The sequence below is a fragment of the Amorphotheca resinae genome, assembly GCF_003019875.1.
Source record: "Amorphotheca resinae ATCC 22711 unplaced genomic scaffold M430scaffold_6, whole genome shotgun sequence".
NCBI classification, from domain to species: Eukaryota; Fungi; Ascomycota; class Leotiomycetes; order Helotiales; family Amorphothecaceae; genus Amorphotheca; species Amorphotheca resinae.
In genome coordinates, this window is record NW_020194476.1 from 1,855,164 (window position 1) to 1,872,001 (window position 16,838).

At 44.6% G+C, this 16,838-nt stretch overlaps 6 protein-coding genes across 6 annotated transcripts; 3 read left to right on the plus strand and 3 right to left on the minus strand.

The window, feature by feature from the left end:
- Positions 1–5,681: 5,681 nt before the first annotated feature.
- Positions 5,682–7,620, minus strand: M430DRAFT_58926 (hypothetical protein; the record flags this gene model as incomplete). The annotated part of the gene is made up of 2 exons (XM_024868764.1): positions 7,378–7,620; positions 5,682–7,327 (listed from the first exon to the last, which is right to left on the minus strand). Exons 1-2 carry the CDS (start codon positions 7,577–7,579, stop codon positions 5,682–5,684), a joined length of 1,848 nt encoding a protein of 615 aa, XP_024721189.1. The 5' UTR covers positions 7,580–7,620.
- A 184-nt stretch (positions 7,621–7,804) lies between these two features.
- Positions 7,805–9,344, plus strand: M430DRAFT_140475 (hypothetical protein). Its single transcript, XM_024862665.1, has 2 exons — positions 7,805–7,956; positions 8,022–9,344. The coding sequence occupies exons 1-2, from the start codon at positions 7,861–7,863 to the stop codon at positions 8,850–8,852; spliced, it is 927 nt and encodes a 308-aa protein (XP_024721190.1). The 5' UTR covers positions 7,805–7,860; the 3' UTR covers positions 8,853–9,344.
- A 156-nt stretch (positions 9,345–9,500) lies between these two features.
- M430DRAFT_19430 (hypothetical protein) lies at positions 9,501–11,405 on the minus strand (the record flags this gene model as incomplete). Its single annotated transcript, XM_024864071.1, has 4 exons — positions 9,501–9,866; positions 9,921–10,464; positions 10,512–11,191; positions 11,247–11,405. 4 exons carry the CDS (start codon positions 11,403–11,405, stop codon positions 9,501–9,503), a joined length of 1,749 nt encoding a protein of 582 aa, XP_024721191.1.
- A 1,114-nt stretch (positions 11,406–12,519) lies between these two features.
- Positions 12,520–13,569, plus strand: M430DRAFT_35243 (hypothetical protein). Its single transcript, XM_024866703.1, has one exon. It carries the CDS (start codon positions 12,597–12,599, stop codon positions 13,494–13,496), a length of 900 nt encoding a protein of 299 aa, XP_024721192.1. The 5' UTR covers positions 12,520–12,596; the 3' UTR covers positions 13,497–13,569.
- Positions 13,570–13,939: 370 nt separating this feature from the next.
- On the plus strand, positions 13,940–15,487 carry M430DRAFT_35245 (hypothetical protein). The gene is made up of 2 exons (XM_024866704.1): positions 13,940–14,416; positions 14,478–15,487. The coding sequence occupies exons 1-2, from the start codon at positions 14,255–14,257 to the stop codon at positions 15,336–15,338; spliced, it is 1,023 nt and encodes a 340-aa protein (XP_024721193.1). The 5' UTR covers positions 13,940–14,254; the 3' UTR covers positions 15,339–15,487.
- Positions 15,488–15,605: 118 nt separating this feature from the next.
- On the minus strand, positions 15,606–16,566 carry M430DRAFT_42471 (hypothetical protein; the record flags this gene model as incomplete). Its single annotated transcript, XM_024867559.1, has 3 exons — positions 16,463–16,566; positions 15,977–16,407; positions 15,606–15,924 (listed from the first exon to the last, which is right to left on the minus strand). The coding sequence occupies exons 1-3, from the start codon at positions 16,535–16,537 to the stop codon at positions 15,609–15,611; spliced, it is 822 nt and encodes a 273-aa protein (XP_024721194.1). The 5' UTR covers positions 16,538–16,566.
- Between the last annotated feature and the right edge of the window lie 272 nt (positions 16,567–16,838).

Genomic DNA, 16,838 nt, shown 5'->3' on the forward strand with positions numbered 1-16,838 from the left:
AGAGAGAAAGGATCTCTAAATACAAAGCGGTAGGCTTATTTATTATAACTACGCGTTAGGTTAGACGTAGTACTATTATAAAAGTAAGTATAGCTAAGACTATAGCTAGGACTACTATATAAATTATACTACTACCTAGAACCCTTAGGTTAGTATTAGCTACTTAAGAAAGTATAGAAATTAATAAGAATAAAGATAACCTTAGTTAATGTTAAGAAACTAATACTAGCGCTATAGCGCTTACTATAATTAATAATAGTAGTTAAGAGACCTTTACGTATACTAGGCTAATATAGCTAAGAACAGGGCTAGCTATATTATAATCTTATAGACTACTTTTATAAAAAAGATAGATATTATTTATATTTAAGAGCCTTATACAAGCCTAAGAACTATTATATAGAATTACCTTACCTACAACCTTTATATACTAGTCGACTCTTAGGACTAGGATAAGGAAGACATTAAGTAATAAGAAGACTAGTGCCTTAAGGTACTAATATATATTAAAAAAGGTAACGGCCTTAAGGTTTAGTAACGCTAACTAGTCTATAGTAAGTTCCTTCTTTAGACTAACGTTAATAGATATCTAATCCTTAACTACTACTAACTACCTAATATAGCTAAGGTTATTAACTACGTAACATACCTCTCTTCTTTCTCTAGCTACTTAGTAAGAAGCGATTTTAATGTCTAGTACAATATGTTTAAACTAGAAGTATAGAACAGCTATTATAGTAAAGAACTAGTAGACTAGGCTAGTACTAGTAAGATAGACTTTATAAGTATACTAGAGGTCCTTACCTAAAGGAGTAAGTACGTTATTAACCTTACTTTCTTAAATGTCCTCTTTATATAATTAGTCGTCTATAACGACATATACTATAGCTTAGACTATATAACCTAGGTTACTACTATTCTTAGATAAGGAACTGTCTTTCTAGAACAAGTATACTTTTAGGTACTAGATATAGAGCTTAATAAGTTCTTAGGGCTAGTTAAGAATAAGGTAGCTAGTCTCTTAAGCCTATAGACTTTTATAACTATAGTATAAATTAATAAGTACGTAGTTAGGCTTATAAAGGTCTTTTACTCTATAATTAAGGCTATAGGAAAGCTATAGCGTAGTATAAGGTATACTACCTTATAGTAGACAAAAGACTATTAAGAGGCCTACTAGGTATATATTAACTTACGTATTATAAACTAGAAAGAAGAAATTACCCTTAAGACTAAATAGTTCCTTAAGATAGTTTATAAGGTAAAACAAGACTACTAGAAACACGTCCTTAATAATATAAAGGGTAATAAGGACTTATATAAGGTTATCGGCTAGTATAAGCTTGTACTAAACATTAAGGCCCTTTTACTAGTTCTAAATAAGGCAGTTATAAAAGACATACTTAAGAAGGTAAAGATACTAAGATTAGAGGTCCTTAATTACTTTAATATAGATAATAACCTAGAACAAGACCCTTTAACTAACTAGAATAAGACAGGACACCTAGAATAGGCCTAGACAGTCTTAATAAAAGAGGTTAAGTATAACACGATTAGAGTATTAAGTACCTTTCTAAGAATAGACCAAGTTATAGTCCGGCTTCTTAAGGCCTACTAGGGCTATATTAAAGAGCTAATACACAGATTATACTACTAGTATATCTAGTATAGCTACTTTCTAGAGCCTTAGAAACTTATAGAGGTAGTTATAATGTTAAAGGTTAGTAAGAAAGACAAGTCCTTAGTCTAATTATAAAGGCTAATTACACTCTTCTTATATATATCTAAAGGACTAAAAAGAATTATAGCCTATTGCCTAGCCTAGACTACTCTTACTAAAGAGATACTTAGCCCTTAGTATAAGAGCGTCCTCTTTAAAAGATTGACAATAGACCTTATAATAGCCTTTACTTATAACGTAAAGGCTATAATAGTAGCTAGCTAGAAAGTTATAATAGTTATAATAGACGTCTAAGAGGCGTTTAACGCTCTACTTAGAAACTGTCTTCTTAAGAAGATATTAGAGTAAGGATAGCCTCTTACCTTACTTAAGCTTATAAGGTCCTTTCTCTTAGACTATAAGGTATAAGTCTAACTTAAGAAAGAGACTATAAAAGAGTATAACGTCTACTATAGTACGCTATAAGGATCTCTACTATCTCTAGTCTTATATATACTATACCTTACTAAACTCTTCTTATAAGATCTAAAATAGCGTTTTAAGTATATAGACGACCTCTATATATATTACGCCTCCTTTAGCTTTAATATAAACGTTAAACTCTTAGCCTAAGATATAAAGAGTATTATTAAATAAGGTAACAAGAATAAGGTCTTCTTTATGTCTAAGAAACTTAAGATAATATATATAAGTAAAGAATAAGAGTATTACTCTCTAGACTACTACATTAATAACGACCTTACGATATACTTAATTACGACTACCTTAAAGGACAGTAAGTAACCTGCCCTTTAATAGCTTAAGGTCTAGTTTAATAAGAAGCTCTTTTTTAAACACTATATTATAGAACAGGTAGTAAAAGCTAGAAAGGTAGTCTAGTAGATACGTAGCCTTATATAGATAGTCTACAGACCTCTAGTATCCTTTCTTAAGAAAGTAGTAATTACTTACGTTCTCTTATTAGTCTTATACAAAATAAAGGCGTAGTACGTAAAGAGGACTAAACCCTTATAACTATAGTAGTAGGACAGGACTATAATAGTTAGTACTAGGGTTAGTAGACTCGTTAAGCTTATTAACAAGACTATTGTACTTATAGTATATAAGGTACTCTTTATATAGAGAACGACCTTAACTATCGCCCTTTTAAGGGACGTAAGACTCTTATTAGCTATAGCTACCTTAAAAGAAGTAAAGGCCTAGTTTACTCTTAGGCTCTAGATAATTAATAAATAATACTTACTTATATAGTAAATTAAGCCCTTAATAATTAAAAGAGGCTTATAGGTATACACTCCTTAGCGCTTAATTACTAAGGTATAAAGACTTAGAGTACTCTTTCTAGAGATCTTTAGACTAAGACTTGTTATCTTATACTACTTAGCTAAGAGTAAGACTAACCTTATAAGGGGAATTAATAAGCGTAAAGCTACTAAAGCCTTTAAAGAGTAGTAAGTAAGACTTCTACTAAATATAGTTACTATCTTCTCTAATAGGTCTAAATAATATATTAATAGTAAACATACTATAAGGTACGGCTATATAGTCTACTAGGCTAGTAAGTAGATCGCCTTAGGCTACGGCTTAATTAATAACATCTCTTACGTTTTTAACGTAAAAGCTATTAGGGCCTAAAAAGGCCTCTAGTATATAATATACCTCTCTTTAGAGGTAAGCTAAAAACGTATCTAGCTTTATATAGATAGTACCTTAGTTATCTAAGGTATACGTAAGAACGTACTAAACTCCTTATAGTAAGCTATCCTAAACTACTAGAACACTATACTTGCTATTAATACTAGAGTAAAGTAGTCCCTTAGGTATACTAGAATTAAAGGTAATAAGGCGGCTAATAGGCTTATAGACAAAGGCGCCTAAAAGCCTACCTAAGACTTAGGCCTTACTATATAACCTATAGTCGTAAGAATAAGATTAATTACGTAAGAGTTAGTCTCTTAAGTATAAGATAACTAATAGATAAGACGTAGACCTAAGCTATTTACTTAGTATAAGTCCTAGGACTTAGACTATACGGTTAAACTACTTAAAGAGCTTACGCTCTTTAGACTAATACTATATTACTATCTTACCCTTAGAACTTCTTATAAGGACTTTACCTAGTATTACTAGTAATTTAATTATAAAGATACTAAACTAGACTACTCTTATAGCCTACTAAAAACCCTACTATACCTAGTTCTATATCGTAAGACATAGAGGCTAGGTATATTCTAATAATAGCCCCTTAAGCCCTTAGCCTCTCTCTCTAACTAGAAGGAGGCCCTTAAATACTTATACTACCTAATAGTAGTACTAGTAGAGTTCTATAAGCTCTTTAAGGTTATAGAGTTCTACTCTAAAATCTGTACCTAATAAGGGTTAGAACCTCTTTCTTATTATAAGTAATAATTATATAGTGTTTTAAGTACTAGGCTACATTTATTCTTTCTAACTTTCTTTTCTTTATATATATACAAAAACATATATTATCCTTTTCCTTTGTTTAGCTACTATCTTTTAGTAGTAGCCCTAACTACCCGCCTCTAAAGGCTTAAACCTACTAGCCTTACAGTCTTATAACAATATAATACTTACTTAAGGATTACCTTACTTTATATATAAAACTAGTACTTATCTTAACTAGAGGGGACAGGTTGTAGTTACCGCCTATTAGCCCGCTTTTACTTAGTATGCTTTCTAGGGGCTTCTTTGTATGTAACACTATAGCTTAGCACGTCCCTATACCTTATAAGAGGCTTAGGTACGTAGGCTCTACCTACGCCCGCCGGACGAAAATTAATACAACAACAACAACAACTACAGTTGGTATCGGAAGAACCACCAACCGTCCTACGATCGATCAATCGTATGATGGGACGGAACGAAACACCAGATATCAAGAACTCGCCTTTCCATCCAACTAAGCTCTCCACTATCGGAAGTCGGCAGTTCAGGTACGATAACGATGTGCAACAAATAGATCTCCCGAACCCGACCTCCCGTTTCGTCCGACGGATCGACTATTCCCGTTCACGGATATAAAACTCCATAAACTCTGATCCTGCTGAGGTGGCTCGATGATTACGAATTCTGTGTATGTAGATCTTATCGTTATTCTATTATTATTATTATTGTATAGAGTAGTAGAAGCTGGATGTGTGATTGGTTGATGCGTATGCCGTTGGGCTTTCTATACCTACTAACTGGCTTTCTTGCTACGTCTTGTCAGGGTAAATACCTTATACACACATATCGGAGCATTCACCACTTACCTACCTACCTTATACCTTATGTACCTTATACATCCAAACCCAATAGAAAGCAAGCGGAAAGAATAGAAGATAAGGTAATGAATGAATGAATGAATCGTGGAATGAATCAATTATTGCTTAACATATACCTACCTACCTATCTATATCCCAAAACGCATTACCTATCTACATTTGTTTTCCAGGCATATCATATCATATATCAGTCTCCTATCTATTTATTATTTTAGTTTCGCAACTTGAAAATATTGTATCACAGAGAGAGAGGGTTACTTATTTACCCTGGGTTTTTGAGTTGGACGGCTATTCTTAATAATACAAGAAGAGTCTGCTGCTTTGATAGAAAATAGGTGTTTCGATGTTTTCTTGGTACATACAACAAGCTAGGTAGCTATTCTCTTTTACGTTGCGGTTATGCTGGCCCTCGAACGAGCATAATCTATATCCCCTTCTGATACAGATATTGGAGCTTTGGATCGCGCTCATAATTAACAAAGTTCCTAGGTAATTGCTCATTCGATATAACTTGTGATTATCTCGTTGATTTGGCTAGATTTAGGTATTCTGATGCCTTTCGTACATCTTTACTCTACTTTTCACCCTGCACTAGGTACCTAAGGTACCACCTACCTACTCGTCTAGCCAGATTCACGACACGAACTAGAGAATTAAGAAACCTGAAGAATTTTGATGTCCGTTCCTGTATAGGATAGTGATAGCTGATCCCGCACTCAAAGTTTGATACTCTTAACCAGGCCCGTCTTGATACCGGTCTTCTCACCTCCGTACCCGCCTCTCTCCTCACCCCCTTTATACACGGCTCTCATACTCGCCAGCTTCTTCTTCTTCTCCTCGAACTTCATCCTCTTCTTCACTCTCGGGTTTCTGACTTCCTTCCTCCGCTTGGGCGCCAATCCCTTGTTCTTCTCTATCACATACCCGATCGCTCTCTTGCCTTCCTCATCCATCTCACCCTCCACCACTCTCAGCAGACTATTCTGTTCCTTCGCCTTCCGGATCGCTGCGCGGTGCTCCTCCTTGGCTTGTTTCTTATCCTGCGACGTTTTGGAGATGAGGTTGTAGTAAGAATCCTCTTCGCCACGAAGTTCCTTCGCTACCCCAGCGTCGTCATCCTCGCTATCGCTTCCAGCACCAAGAGCGACACCCTTCCCTCCTCGGCCGTATTCATCGAGTTTCTTCCCCCGCGCTTCGGCCTCGGCGTTGAGTCGTGCCTGGCGGTCTCGCAAGCGCTCCTTATGCGGTAGATCCATATCACCACCGGCTTCGCGGCCCTTCTCTCCACGCTTGTTGGCTTTCTGCGCAATTTGACTCGTGTAGAAACTGAGATTCTTGCGACGGGTGGCTTTCTCAGCGGCGGCTTTGGCAGTAAGGGCGGTTTCTTCACCGAAATCAGAGTCATCATCGTCGGATCGGAAAACGACAGGTTTGCTGACTTTCTTGGTGCGCTTGGGAAGAAGGGAGTCAAGGTCTGCGAGGGAGGCAGAGGTGGCTTCAATTGCGAGTTGTTTCCGGGATTTTTTGGTCGATTTAGGTTTATCATCATCGCTGGATGATTGGACGCCATTAGAAATTACTGGCTCATCTTCCATTTCTTCATCTTCCGATAACTCAGTGGACGCTGGTGCAGGTGCCGGAGCTTTGAGTGATTTGACATTCGTCCATAATTGGCGGCATTGCAGAAGGCTCTCCATGACCGCGTGGTCTCGCAATTCGGCTGGGTTGAGGGGGAGGGCTTGACTGCTCTTTGCAGGAGAGCTGAGGATTGCAAAATACATTGCGAGAGAGCCTACGTATGCTGCCAGAGCCCTTGCCTTTATGAGAGTGACGGATGGTTCAGTTGTCGTCGCGCCGGTGGTCGATTCGGACGCCACTTGCTGTTTGAGATCTTCTAACAGAGGATGAAGCTCGAGCAGTTCGTTGGCGAGAAAATCAAATTCGGGATACCGGGCCTGTAAAAGGCTCAGTCGTTCCTTTGGTCCCATTTCTGGCGTGATCTCGATATCCTTCAACACCTCAGTAACTACATCCCCTTCGTCGTCTCCGTCCTTGGCCTCATTTCCGGCAGTCCATTCGAGCTCGTCGAAACCGAAGTCTGCCTCGCTCATTTTTTGTAAACGCTTCTTCTGTAAGCGTCTTGCCTCTTGCTCCTCCTCCAATGCGTCCGCTTCTGTTTCGATATTGTCATTGTTGTAGTAGTCTTTCTTTGAAGATCCCCATCCCTCTTCATCTTCATCCTCTTCTTCGGCCCCTCCTTCATCTGATGATGCCACTTCATCGGCTTGCTCGGGTATATCATCATCTTCGCTCTCTGAAGAATAGCCCAATATTTCCTCGTCGGACGGTTCGAGTAACGCATCTATAATCTTGTCAATGAATGCTCCCAAACAAATTCTGAGTAATATATACCTTCTTCCTGCCACTTCCTCCTCCTCTTCGCATCTGGCCCTTCATCCAGCATAATCTTATCCCGGTTCATGTGGAATTCATCCTCCGAGTCTGCGACATCCTCGTACGAATTGATTGGACCCATTTTTCCGCCTTGTTCATTCCATCCTTCGGTAGCATTTTCCACCTCCGCGCGAGCGGATGCTTTGCGTTTCTTTGCCATTTTCCTGTTTGATCCAAAGTGTCAATAGAGGTGGGTGTTGATCGTGAGTTTTTTTGCGATATCGAAATTTTTGGTCCGCGTAAGGTTATCTTAGCGTTTCGGACACGGATTAATGTTAGTCCGGCATTATCGCGACGTACCTAGGTACGTACCTTTCCAGGTACCGACAAGTCGGCCCCTGGCATCTGTATTGTTTACAATGCCTCTCGCTCGCCCTCCTTTCAACAAGTCCCTTCGCTTTTACATCTTTTATAAAAAGAGTTGTTCTGTTCCTCTCAGCCATGAGCTCCATCACTAGCAGTAGGATCCTTCCTGATCATAAAGAGGAGTCTCCCAGCGAGGACATTAAGAGCAATGTATCCATTACGGTCAGAGAGGTAACTCTTTGTTTCTTTTCCTCGCACAACATGCTATTGCTTATACAATACTCACTATTATGCAGACGGGCCCAGCCATTGCCAAACCTGCTGGAATTGCATCATTGTTTGGAAAGACCGAATATATAGGAGGGATTGAAACCAGTTATAGAAAATCGAGAGGGCAGACGATATCCGGCGGACTATCGGGGCTTATAGAACGCTTGCCATCCGGTGATATTGTCAAATCACCGTGGTTAGGCTCTCGCGCTACTCAGTCTCGCAGTGATATCACGCTCGAGTACCAAATATACAAGAGACTAGGCCCTCATCCCCGCTTAGTAAGGATAATTGCATGGGATTCCGAAGAGTGCGCTCTTACTATAGAGTATATGTCAAACGGCTGTCTTAAGGATTACCTTTGTGCACACAACGACGAGATATCAGAGACACAACGCCTTCGTTGGATACGAGAAGCAGCAGAAGGAGTTCATCTACTACACTCGGCAGGAGTTTTTCACTGCGATATAGCGCCTAAGAATTTTCTACTCGATGCAGATCTTAGTCTTAAGATTGCTGACTTTGGTTCATCTTCTCTTGATGGTTCTCGACCGTCAGGCTGCGCCTCGACACGGTTTATAACGCCCGATTTTACTTTTCGTACCCCACCGACAGTTCAGGAAGATTTGTACGCACTAGGCTCTACGATGTACAATATCATGACCGGCAAAGCCCCGTACCAGGAGCTAGAGAGCGACGAAGTTGAAAGACGTTACTGCGCTCAGGATTTCCCTGACATAACGGACATACCTTGTGGGAAGATCATTCAGCGCTGTTGGCGTTCTGACGTTGTCTCTGCTCAAGAAGTATGTGACTTTGTTGAAAGATATATAAACAAAGAAACACTGCAAGGTTAATCAAAAGCAACGACCCGGTGGGACATGCGGGAGAACAAGGCAAGGCACGAAGCCACCTGAATTATTTTCCACTCACTTTGAGGGTTCCAGGCATTGACATTTGTCGCGTTGTTTGATTAATCATTTGGAGAGCCATATCAAATGACCTATATATCAAGATGTTGATTAGGCTGATGTTGTTGGATGAAAGTACGTGGGCATGCTGTCAATCTATGTTGGCCTAAGACATAGTTGTGTTGCCTTGTGCAAGTGTCAGGCATGTTGCCTGGAGCTCTTTCAAGTAGCTGCGAGTCCTACGCTGGGTAAAACCTGACTTATACCTGTACCTGCTTTTTACTGCCCTAGTTTTCTCTTTAAATGATATTTTCTGAGGCAGTTGGCCGCGCCGTATTCTACATGAGCAAGTGCTGTCTTGATTCAGGCAGGCAAAGAGGTCTTCTCCACTGGTGCTCGTACACCTAAATTTATGACTGGAACAAAACTTCCAGACTCAGGAATGTTCAAACGAGAAAGAGTGTTAGGGTATTACTCCTTTCATGATTAACGGCACCGCGAGACAGCTTGGAGTGCATATATTGCATAAATCAAAATGTTTCTCTATATTCCTGGCTTGTAACCTCTCTATCTGTTTGGTACAATCAGAAAGATTTAATCCGCTCTCGTCTCCTGCATGGGATGGCCTGCAGAATCCCTCACAATCCTATCCATCGCACTATTATCCTTAGGCAACACCAAATTCAAGAAGACGCCGACAACAGCAGCAATAATAAACGGCGTCTCGACCAGAAGGTTGATTCCTTGTTCGAAGCCTTGAAGATGGACGTTCGACCCGCTGTAGTCGAGTATTTGGCTGAACCATTTTGGCTGCACGATATCAATGAAGCCGATCCCGAGAGCTGCCGTCAAGATAAAGCGGTTTCGCCGCGTGAAGGAGATTAATCCAAGGACGCGAATACCAGCGACGGCGATAGTTGAGTAGAGGAATACTTGCATGCCACCTAAGACGGAGGGTGGCTATTCAACTATCAGCTGGCTTATTTTCCCAAACCGTCAGGGATATTAACATACCATGCTCCCGAACACCGCCCCGAATTTACCAAACAGGCCCATGAGGATCAGGAATGCGGATGCACACCACCCAGCTCTCCGACTCGCACATCCGGTCAAAGAGATAACGCCATTATTCCCTGCTTGCGAGACCATGGGAAGACCGGTCCCAAAAGCACTGATAAGAGACCCTAAACCATCCCAGAGAATCCCGCCTTGAATGCGGCTATTGAATTGTGTCCCTTCGATATCCACATTTGAGATCTCGGCGGTGGCGAGGATATCAGGCATACAGCTGACTGCCTCGCAAACAAACATGATCAACAAAGGCAGCACAAGCGCACCGTCAACAGAGAGCTTGAAAGTATGAACCCAGAGGAATGTAACGGCGGGAGCTGCGTCGATATTTTCTCTTGACCAGTAACCGGTGGCGCCAGAGATGGCACACCCAACTGCGAGACCGAGGATGACTGAAGCAGATTTCATGAGCGGCGAGCCAAATTGCTCAACTAAGATGATAGATACGAAGACGCTGAAGCCGAGTCCGATGAGTTTGGGATCTCCCCTATCTGTTCATCAGCTCCGAACCCCCATTTTCCAAGGATTAGTTACCAAACAAGAGGCTTAGGAGCATCGATACTGGGGCACAATGCATAGAACCCCGTCCCCCCATTACAATTAGAACTTCCGCCCCAATTCTGCATGCCATTGCTGATCAAATAGACACCGACGAGCAAAAGCAGAGAGCCGGTCACGATCTTGGGGAATATCTTATTCAAGCTCTTAGGCGGCACCATGGACATACCAATTTGGATCCAGACCGTGCACAACATGGTCCCTAAGGTCGCACCCCAAGCATCCGGACACGGGAGCTGGGTCCCATCAGATGCAGTCGGACACGTGCCATTTTTATATCGCATCGCAGTGTAGTTGAACACTATGGGCAGGATATCGAACGTCGGGCCCACAACACTTAACAATCCCGTCCCAATGAAGAAAGGGGTTTTGGCCAGATGGACCCGCGTCACTTGGAGAGCAGTAGCGATCCCGGTGGTGATGAAGGCTGCCGATACCAAATATTGGGTGATGGCGGCATCGAAATTGAAAGCTCCGCCTGCTATGGCCAAAGGTGGGGACACGATGGACCCGATCATAGTCAGTGCGTGTTGGAGACCAAGGAGAATGGTAAGAAGGATAGGGATCTCGTCGTTGAGGCCGTAGAAAGGAGCCTCATAGTCCTTATATTTGCGATCTAGGGGCCAGACGTTGGGTGTGATGAGGTAGACATAATCCTATGAGACCTTGTAAGTACTGGGATGGAGTAGAGTAAAGGGGAAGTGGGCATACGTAGTCACCGATCCAACCTTCACGACTGGTGAAATAGTGCTTCAAGTATTGGAAGTGGCTTCGCGTTGGTACACCAACAACCCCTTCGTGGGAAGAGGGTTCATATTGAATGCCATCCTGCGCTGCTGGAACTTTCTCCACGGTTTCTGGATTATACATCATCAGCGATTTTCCCCGGAAATTCGAGGTCAAGAAGAGACAAGAGAGAGCTAGCTAGTCAAGTGACCTACTGACGATCCCTAAGGGATTTCTTCTCCTCTAGTATTATATCATTCGTCTTTTTAAATTGTCTAGAAACTCGAATTTTGCGATCAGCGGCCAGACTTCAACTTCCGGCTGGAGCAGGGAATTATGATAAAGAATCTGGGGGATCTCAGGAGGTGACCGAAGCCAATCATACGTCGCAAATTGGCACTGATAGCTTCTTATCACGTCGGAGACCACCGTTGACAGGGGCTGAATCTGGGGATGTCACGCACGTGCCTCTCCCGAGATACCTTCACGGAAATGGCAGTATCAGAGTCGATGCTTTGAGTTTGATTTTGAGAAATCTTGCTTCGGAGCGTGCTTTTCCGGAAACGATATGGGAGATGGAGTTTGAGAAGTTCTCAAGATCCCTTTCGAGATTCTCCTGAACTTTCCATCTGGTGTCATTGATTCATTCAGAAGCAGTTGTGCCTCATACTCCTTTACATTTTTCTTGCTTTGCTTTCCAATCACATCTCCTCAACTTCCAAGATTAAGAAGCTGTCAAGATGACAGCTGGAAAATCAACCCTCTACACGCATGCAACAATCATCACCATCAATCCCTCTCGAGAAGTTATCCTGGACGGTGCTGTTCTAGTGGAGGGAAACCGTATCATCTCTATCGGGAAAACCTCCCTCCTAGCAGAGTCCCCCCTCCCTCCCGAAGTCGAAATCGTCTCCCTCGCAGGACGCATCCTTCTCCCAGGTCTCATCAACACGCATTCGCATCTTGCACAATCCCTCCTGCGCGGTCTGGCCGAAGACCTCCCTCTCCACTCTTGGCTGTGCGATGCTGTCTGGCCCCTAGAGGCAAATTACACCGCAGATGATGGGTACGTGGCTGCGAGACTCACCATCGCGGAGATGCTAAAGAGTGGGACGACCTGTTTTCTGGAGAGTATGCTTACGCATCGGAGCGGATTTGAGAATGTGGTACGGGCTGTTGGAGAGACTGGTATTCGAGCCTGTCTTGTTAGTTTGCCCGTGTACAAGTTCTCCGCATGGTCAGATTCTAATGCAGGATTAGGGCAAGTTGGTGAAATTTGAGGAAACTAATAGGCAGCTTAATATCTCAGATCCTCGAGACAAAGATATTGACTCGATGTCCATCGCATCCATGCTGGCAGCCCATGAAAAGCACCATGGCTCCTTCAATGACCGTCTGCACGTCTGGGCCGCAGCCGGCACACCCCGTGGCTCGCCCCTCAGTTCCCACCTTGGAATCGGACAAGCGTGCAAAGAACATGATATCGGCCTCACGATGCACTGTGCCGAAGCACCCAAAGACCTTACCATTTACAAAGATCTCTACTCTTGCACGCCCATGCAGTTTTGCCAAGATGCCCAGCTCACGGGGGTAAAAACCGTGCTGGCGCATATGGTGCATTTGGATCTACCTGTTGATCTACCAATCTTGAAAGAGACCCGCACGACGGTAGCGCATAACCCTAACAGCAATTGCAAACTCGCTTCGGGGATTGCAAGCGTTCCTGAAATGTTGGATGCCGGCGTGAATGTGAGTCTAGGGACGGACGGCGCCCCGTGCGGTAATACCTACGATATGTTCCGCGAGATGCACCTCGCGGGCATACTCCATAAGGGTTCACATCTCGACGCCAAAGCGGTGGGCGCTGAGACCGTTCTTGAGATGGCAACGATGAATGGTGCGAAGGCTCTTGGATTGGATAAGGAGATTGGTAGTATTGAGATAGGCAAGAAAGCGGACTTCGTGGTTGTGGATCCGAGGGGCTTGTATTGTGCGCCGTACGATGAAGAGGATGTTCTAAGTGGTGGTGTTGATCCGATGACGACGGTGGTTTATTCGTGTACCGGAAATGATATAGAGATGGTTGTTGTTGATGGGGAGTGCCTGGTAAAGGACAGGAAACTGGTGAAGGTTGATGAACTGGAGATTATCGAGGCGGCGAAGAAATCGATTAGGGGAATTAGGGAGAGATCGGGGGTCAAGGCGGAGAATAGGAGAGGTTGGAAATATGTCTAGACTGGATAGGAGGTAAAGGCCATTTGGTTCCATGACTACATGGATAATGGATATGACAATGCAATGAACAAAGTCAAGCTCTCTCGTCCCGACTTCTAAAACCCCCTTAACTGATCGTTCATCCTAGGATTTCCAAGTCTATACCCACATGTTAGTTACTGAGATCTATAAGCAACTAAAGCTTCTCCCCACAGGATTGAAAACACTGTCAGTTTGAACCGCTTCAACCCAAGGGAATACGAGTTCGGCCTCGTCTCAGTCGCAGCTTTTCTAACCCTCACGCATCTCTCTCACCCGTGATCTCGGCCGAAGCGCACCCGGAAAGATGCTTGGCAGCGGAGTTCCGCGGACGACACGGCCGGCCGATAAGCATCCGCCCCTCGCTCCCCGCATTGGAGTGCAGCGGAGCCAGCCGCTGATAGAGTCGTACCACATGTTTTCCAGAATCTCACTCGAAGCCAGGAAAATCTTTTCTTGGATATTTTCATGAAACGAGCGACCTGTGGAACGGACATCGGAGTGAGATGCCTGACAAGAGACGAGGAAAAGACGAGGCTTCCCTAAAACTGCAGAGAGACCTTGGAATATAAATAAATGCCTTCAGCTTCTCTGTGCAGACTCCTGAGCAAACAATCTTGGTCTTCAAGCTCTCACCCCACCTCTGATTCCGGCTCAAATCATCCTGTGGCCTTTCAGTACTGCGACCAGAATCGAGGTCTTCTTTCGGTTCTCAGCCAAAGTTATCAACAAGTGCAACAATGGCACCAACCAAGTACGCCGACCGCAGCATCCCCAAGATCTCCCTCCATGACTTCGAGTCCCGAGTCGACGAGATCACAGCCCAACTCGTCCACGCCGCCGAAACAGACGGATTCTTTGGGCTGATCAACCATGGTATTTCCGAGGAAGAGATAGAGAACGTACGCATCCCCTTCTCCAACTCTTCCCCCTCATCCAGCTCGTTTCCTAACGGAGAGACAGATGTTCGAGACATCAGCAGCCTTCTTCGCCCTCCCCGATTCCGAGAAGGCCAAGGTTCCATTCACCACCAAGAACGCCGGTTGGGAGAAGAACGCCCAGGTCCGTCCCTCCACCGGCCAGCCCGACCAGAAGGAAAGCTACCAGATGCAGTTCGGCGCCAACATGGACGGTCTCTGGCTTCCCGACTCCGTCCTCCCCTCCTTCAAGACCACCGCTCTCGCATTCATGCACAAAGCGCAAGCCGTCAGCGAAAAGCTCATGCTCTGCTTCGCCCGCGGCCTCGGCTTCCCCGACTCCTATTTCATCGACGCCCACGACGTCTCGCGGCCCGAGTCCCAGACCGTCCTGCGCCTGCTCCACTACTTCGAGGTCGACCGCTCCGTGCCCGTCCCCGACAACTACTATCGCGCGGGCGCCCACGTCGACTGGGACTTCGTCACGCTGCTCTTCCAGCGCGCCGGCCAGAGCGGTCTCGAGATCTGCCCCGGCCGCGAGACCACCACGGCTTTCGCCATCGGCGATACCTGGACCAAGGTCGATCCCGCGCCCGGCGAGATCGTCTGTAATATCGGCGATCTGCTCATGTCCTGGTCCGATGACCGCTTCAAGTCGACCTTCCACCGCGTCAAGACCCCTTGTGATCCAGAGGTCGATTATTATGGTCCGCGCTATAGTATGGCGTTCTTTAATCAGCCGTGTACGGATGCCTGCATCCAGGGCCCGTTGAAGAAATACCCCATGATTACGGGCAAGGAGTTCACGGAGAGGGCCATGCAGAGGAATTTCGCGGCGTTGAAGGCGAAAAGGGAGGCGATGGAGGCTGTTAGGCAGGACGCTTCTGTTGCTCTTGCTGTTTCATAGGCGGTTTCTCCCCTGGATCCCGGAAATCATTATTTCTTTTGCTTATAATGAACGAATATGTTTCCGTCGCAAAATATATGACATTGGTTGTACGACTACCAATGCTTTTATATTGCGTCGTGTCGTAATATACACTTTTTTGCTTTAAGGCATTCAACCGTGCCTTACCATATGCTGCCTCCCAATATCTACCCAAGATAGACCCCCAACCCTCAATAATACACCTTCTTTTCTCGGCTGTCAATACTCAATCATAATTCTACAGCTCATCTACTCTGCAGAGGCCCTATTCTTCGTCTTCGCGCCTCCGCTCTGCACTCTCCTCGCCTTGGGGCGGTTAATGTGATGCTCCGGAATCCAGCTCTCATCATATGCCTTCTGTGATGCTCCACTCGCGGCCGCTGCTCCAGTAGCCGACGCCTCCTTGGGGCTAACAGCAGCCTTCGTTCCAGCAGTAGAACGCTTAGCGCGCTCACCACCTTTGCCTCCGCGTCTTGTTTGTGGGAAGAGAGTCTCGATCCAGGTCTTGTAGACGAAGTAGATGGTTCCTGCGAAAACGGCAAGGAGGAAGAGATACAGGAAGATGCTGGGCACTGATTAGCTTTTGATATAATGGCAGTCTAAAAATGGGAACCTACATTTGAGGATCGAAGAAACTCGTAGCAGGCTCCACCACAGACACCGTCCCGTTATACGCCTGGAGCTGATAAACTGCTCCCGCTTGACTGATAATCACGGCGAGAAGGTTCAGCGTCAAGTCCTGCGGGTTCATATCCGTGACGAAATTGTACGGCAAGCTCGCCTTCTCGCCGGCCGGAATTGAGAGATCATATCTCGTGTTCGTCAGGTTCCTCACCACCGCAGTCCAGGGAGGCTGTTCAGGTGCTAGTGGCTTAGGATTGAGGAGCGCCCCTCCGATGAACGCGACCTGCACCGGCTCTGGTTCATTGTTCGTGAAATCGAGCAGGGCCTTGGTCGGTCGTCCATTCACGAGCTTGATCCCAAAGATCTCGGCCTCGGGGAAAGCTACGCTGACTTCAACCGCGAGGTTGGCGTCGACTGGCTCGGCCTGCTCTCGTGTTAGGATTCGAGGTCATCGCAAGGTAAATTGGTGATATACTCACAGCATCAGCGGCAGCAAAGACGCTGACAATCCATAGAGCCAGAGGGGCGAGAGCAGAGAACTTGAGAGAAACCATTGTGAGGTCAATTGCCTTGAGAGAAAAGGTGATTGAGAAGGTGAAGAAGGATGGAGAGGTGGATTTCCGGTCTTGCGATCTGTCTCCAAGAAATTTAGCGAGATGTTAAGCTTAGCGTGATTGCAGCCTCACCGCCCACTCTCTCGGCCACCGGCCTCCCCCCTTTTCTTCGATACCTTTTCGGCAGATATTGAGTTGAGCTTTTTGCTCGCTGTCTTTTGGTCTTACACATTATCTCTAGTATCAGTCTGATGAAAAATGAGGAAATCTGTAACAAGGAATGTCGACAGTACTTTTCCAA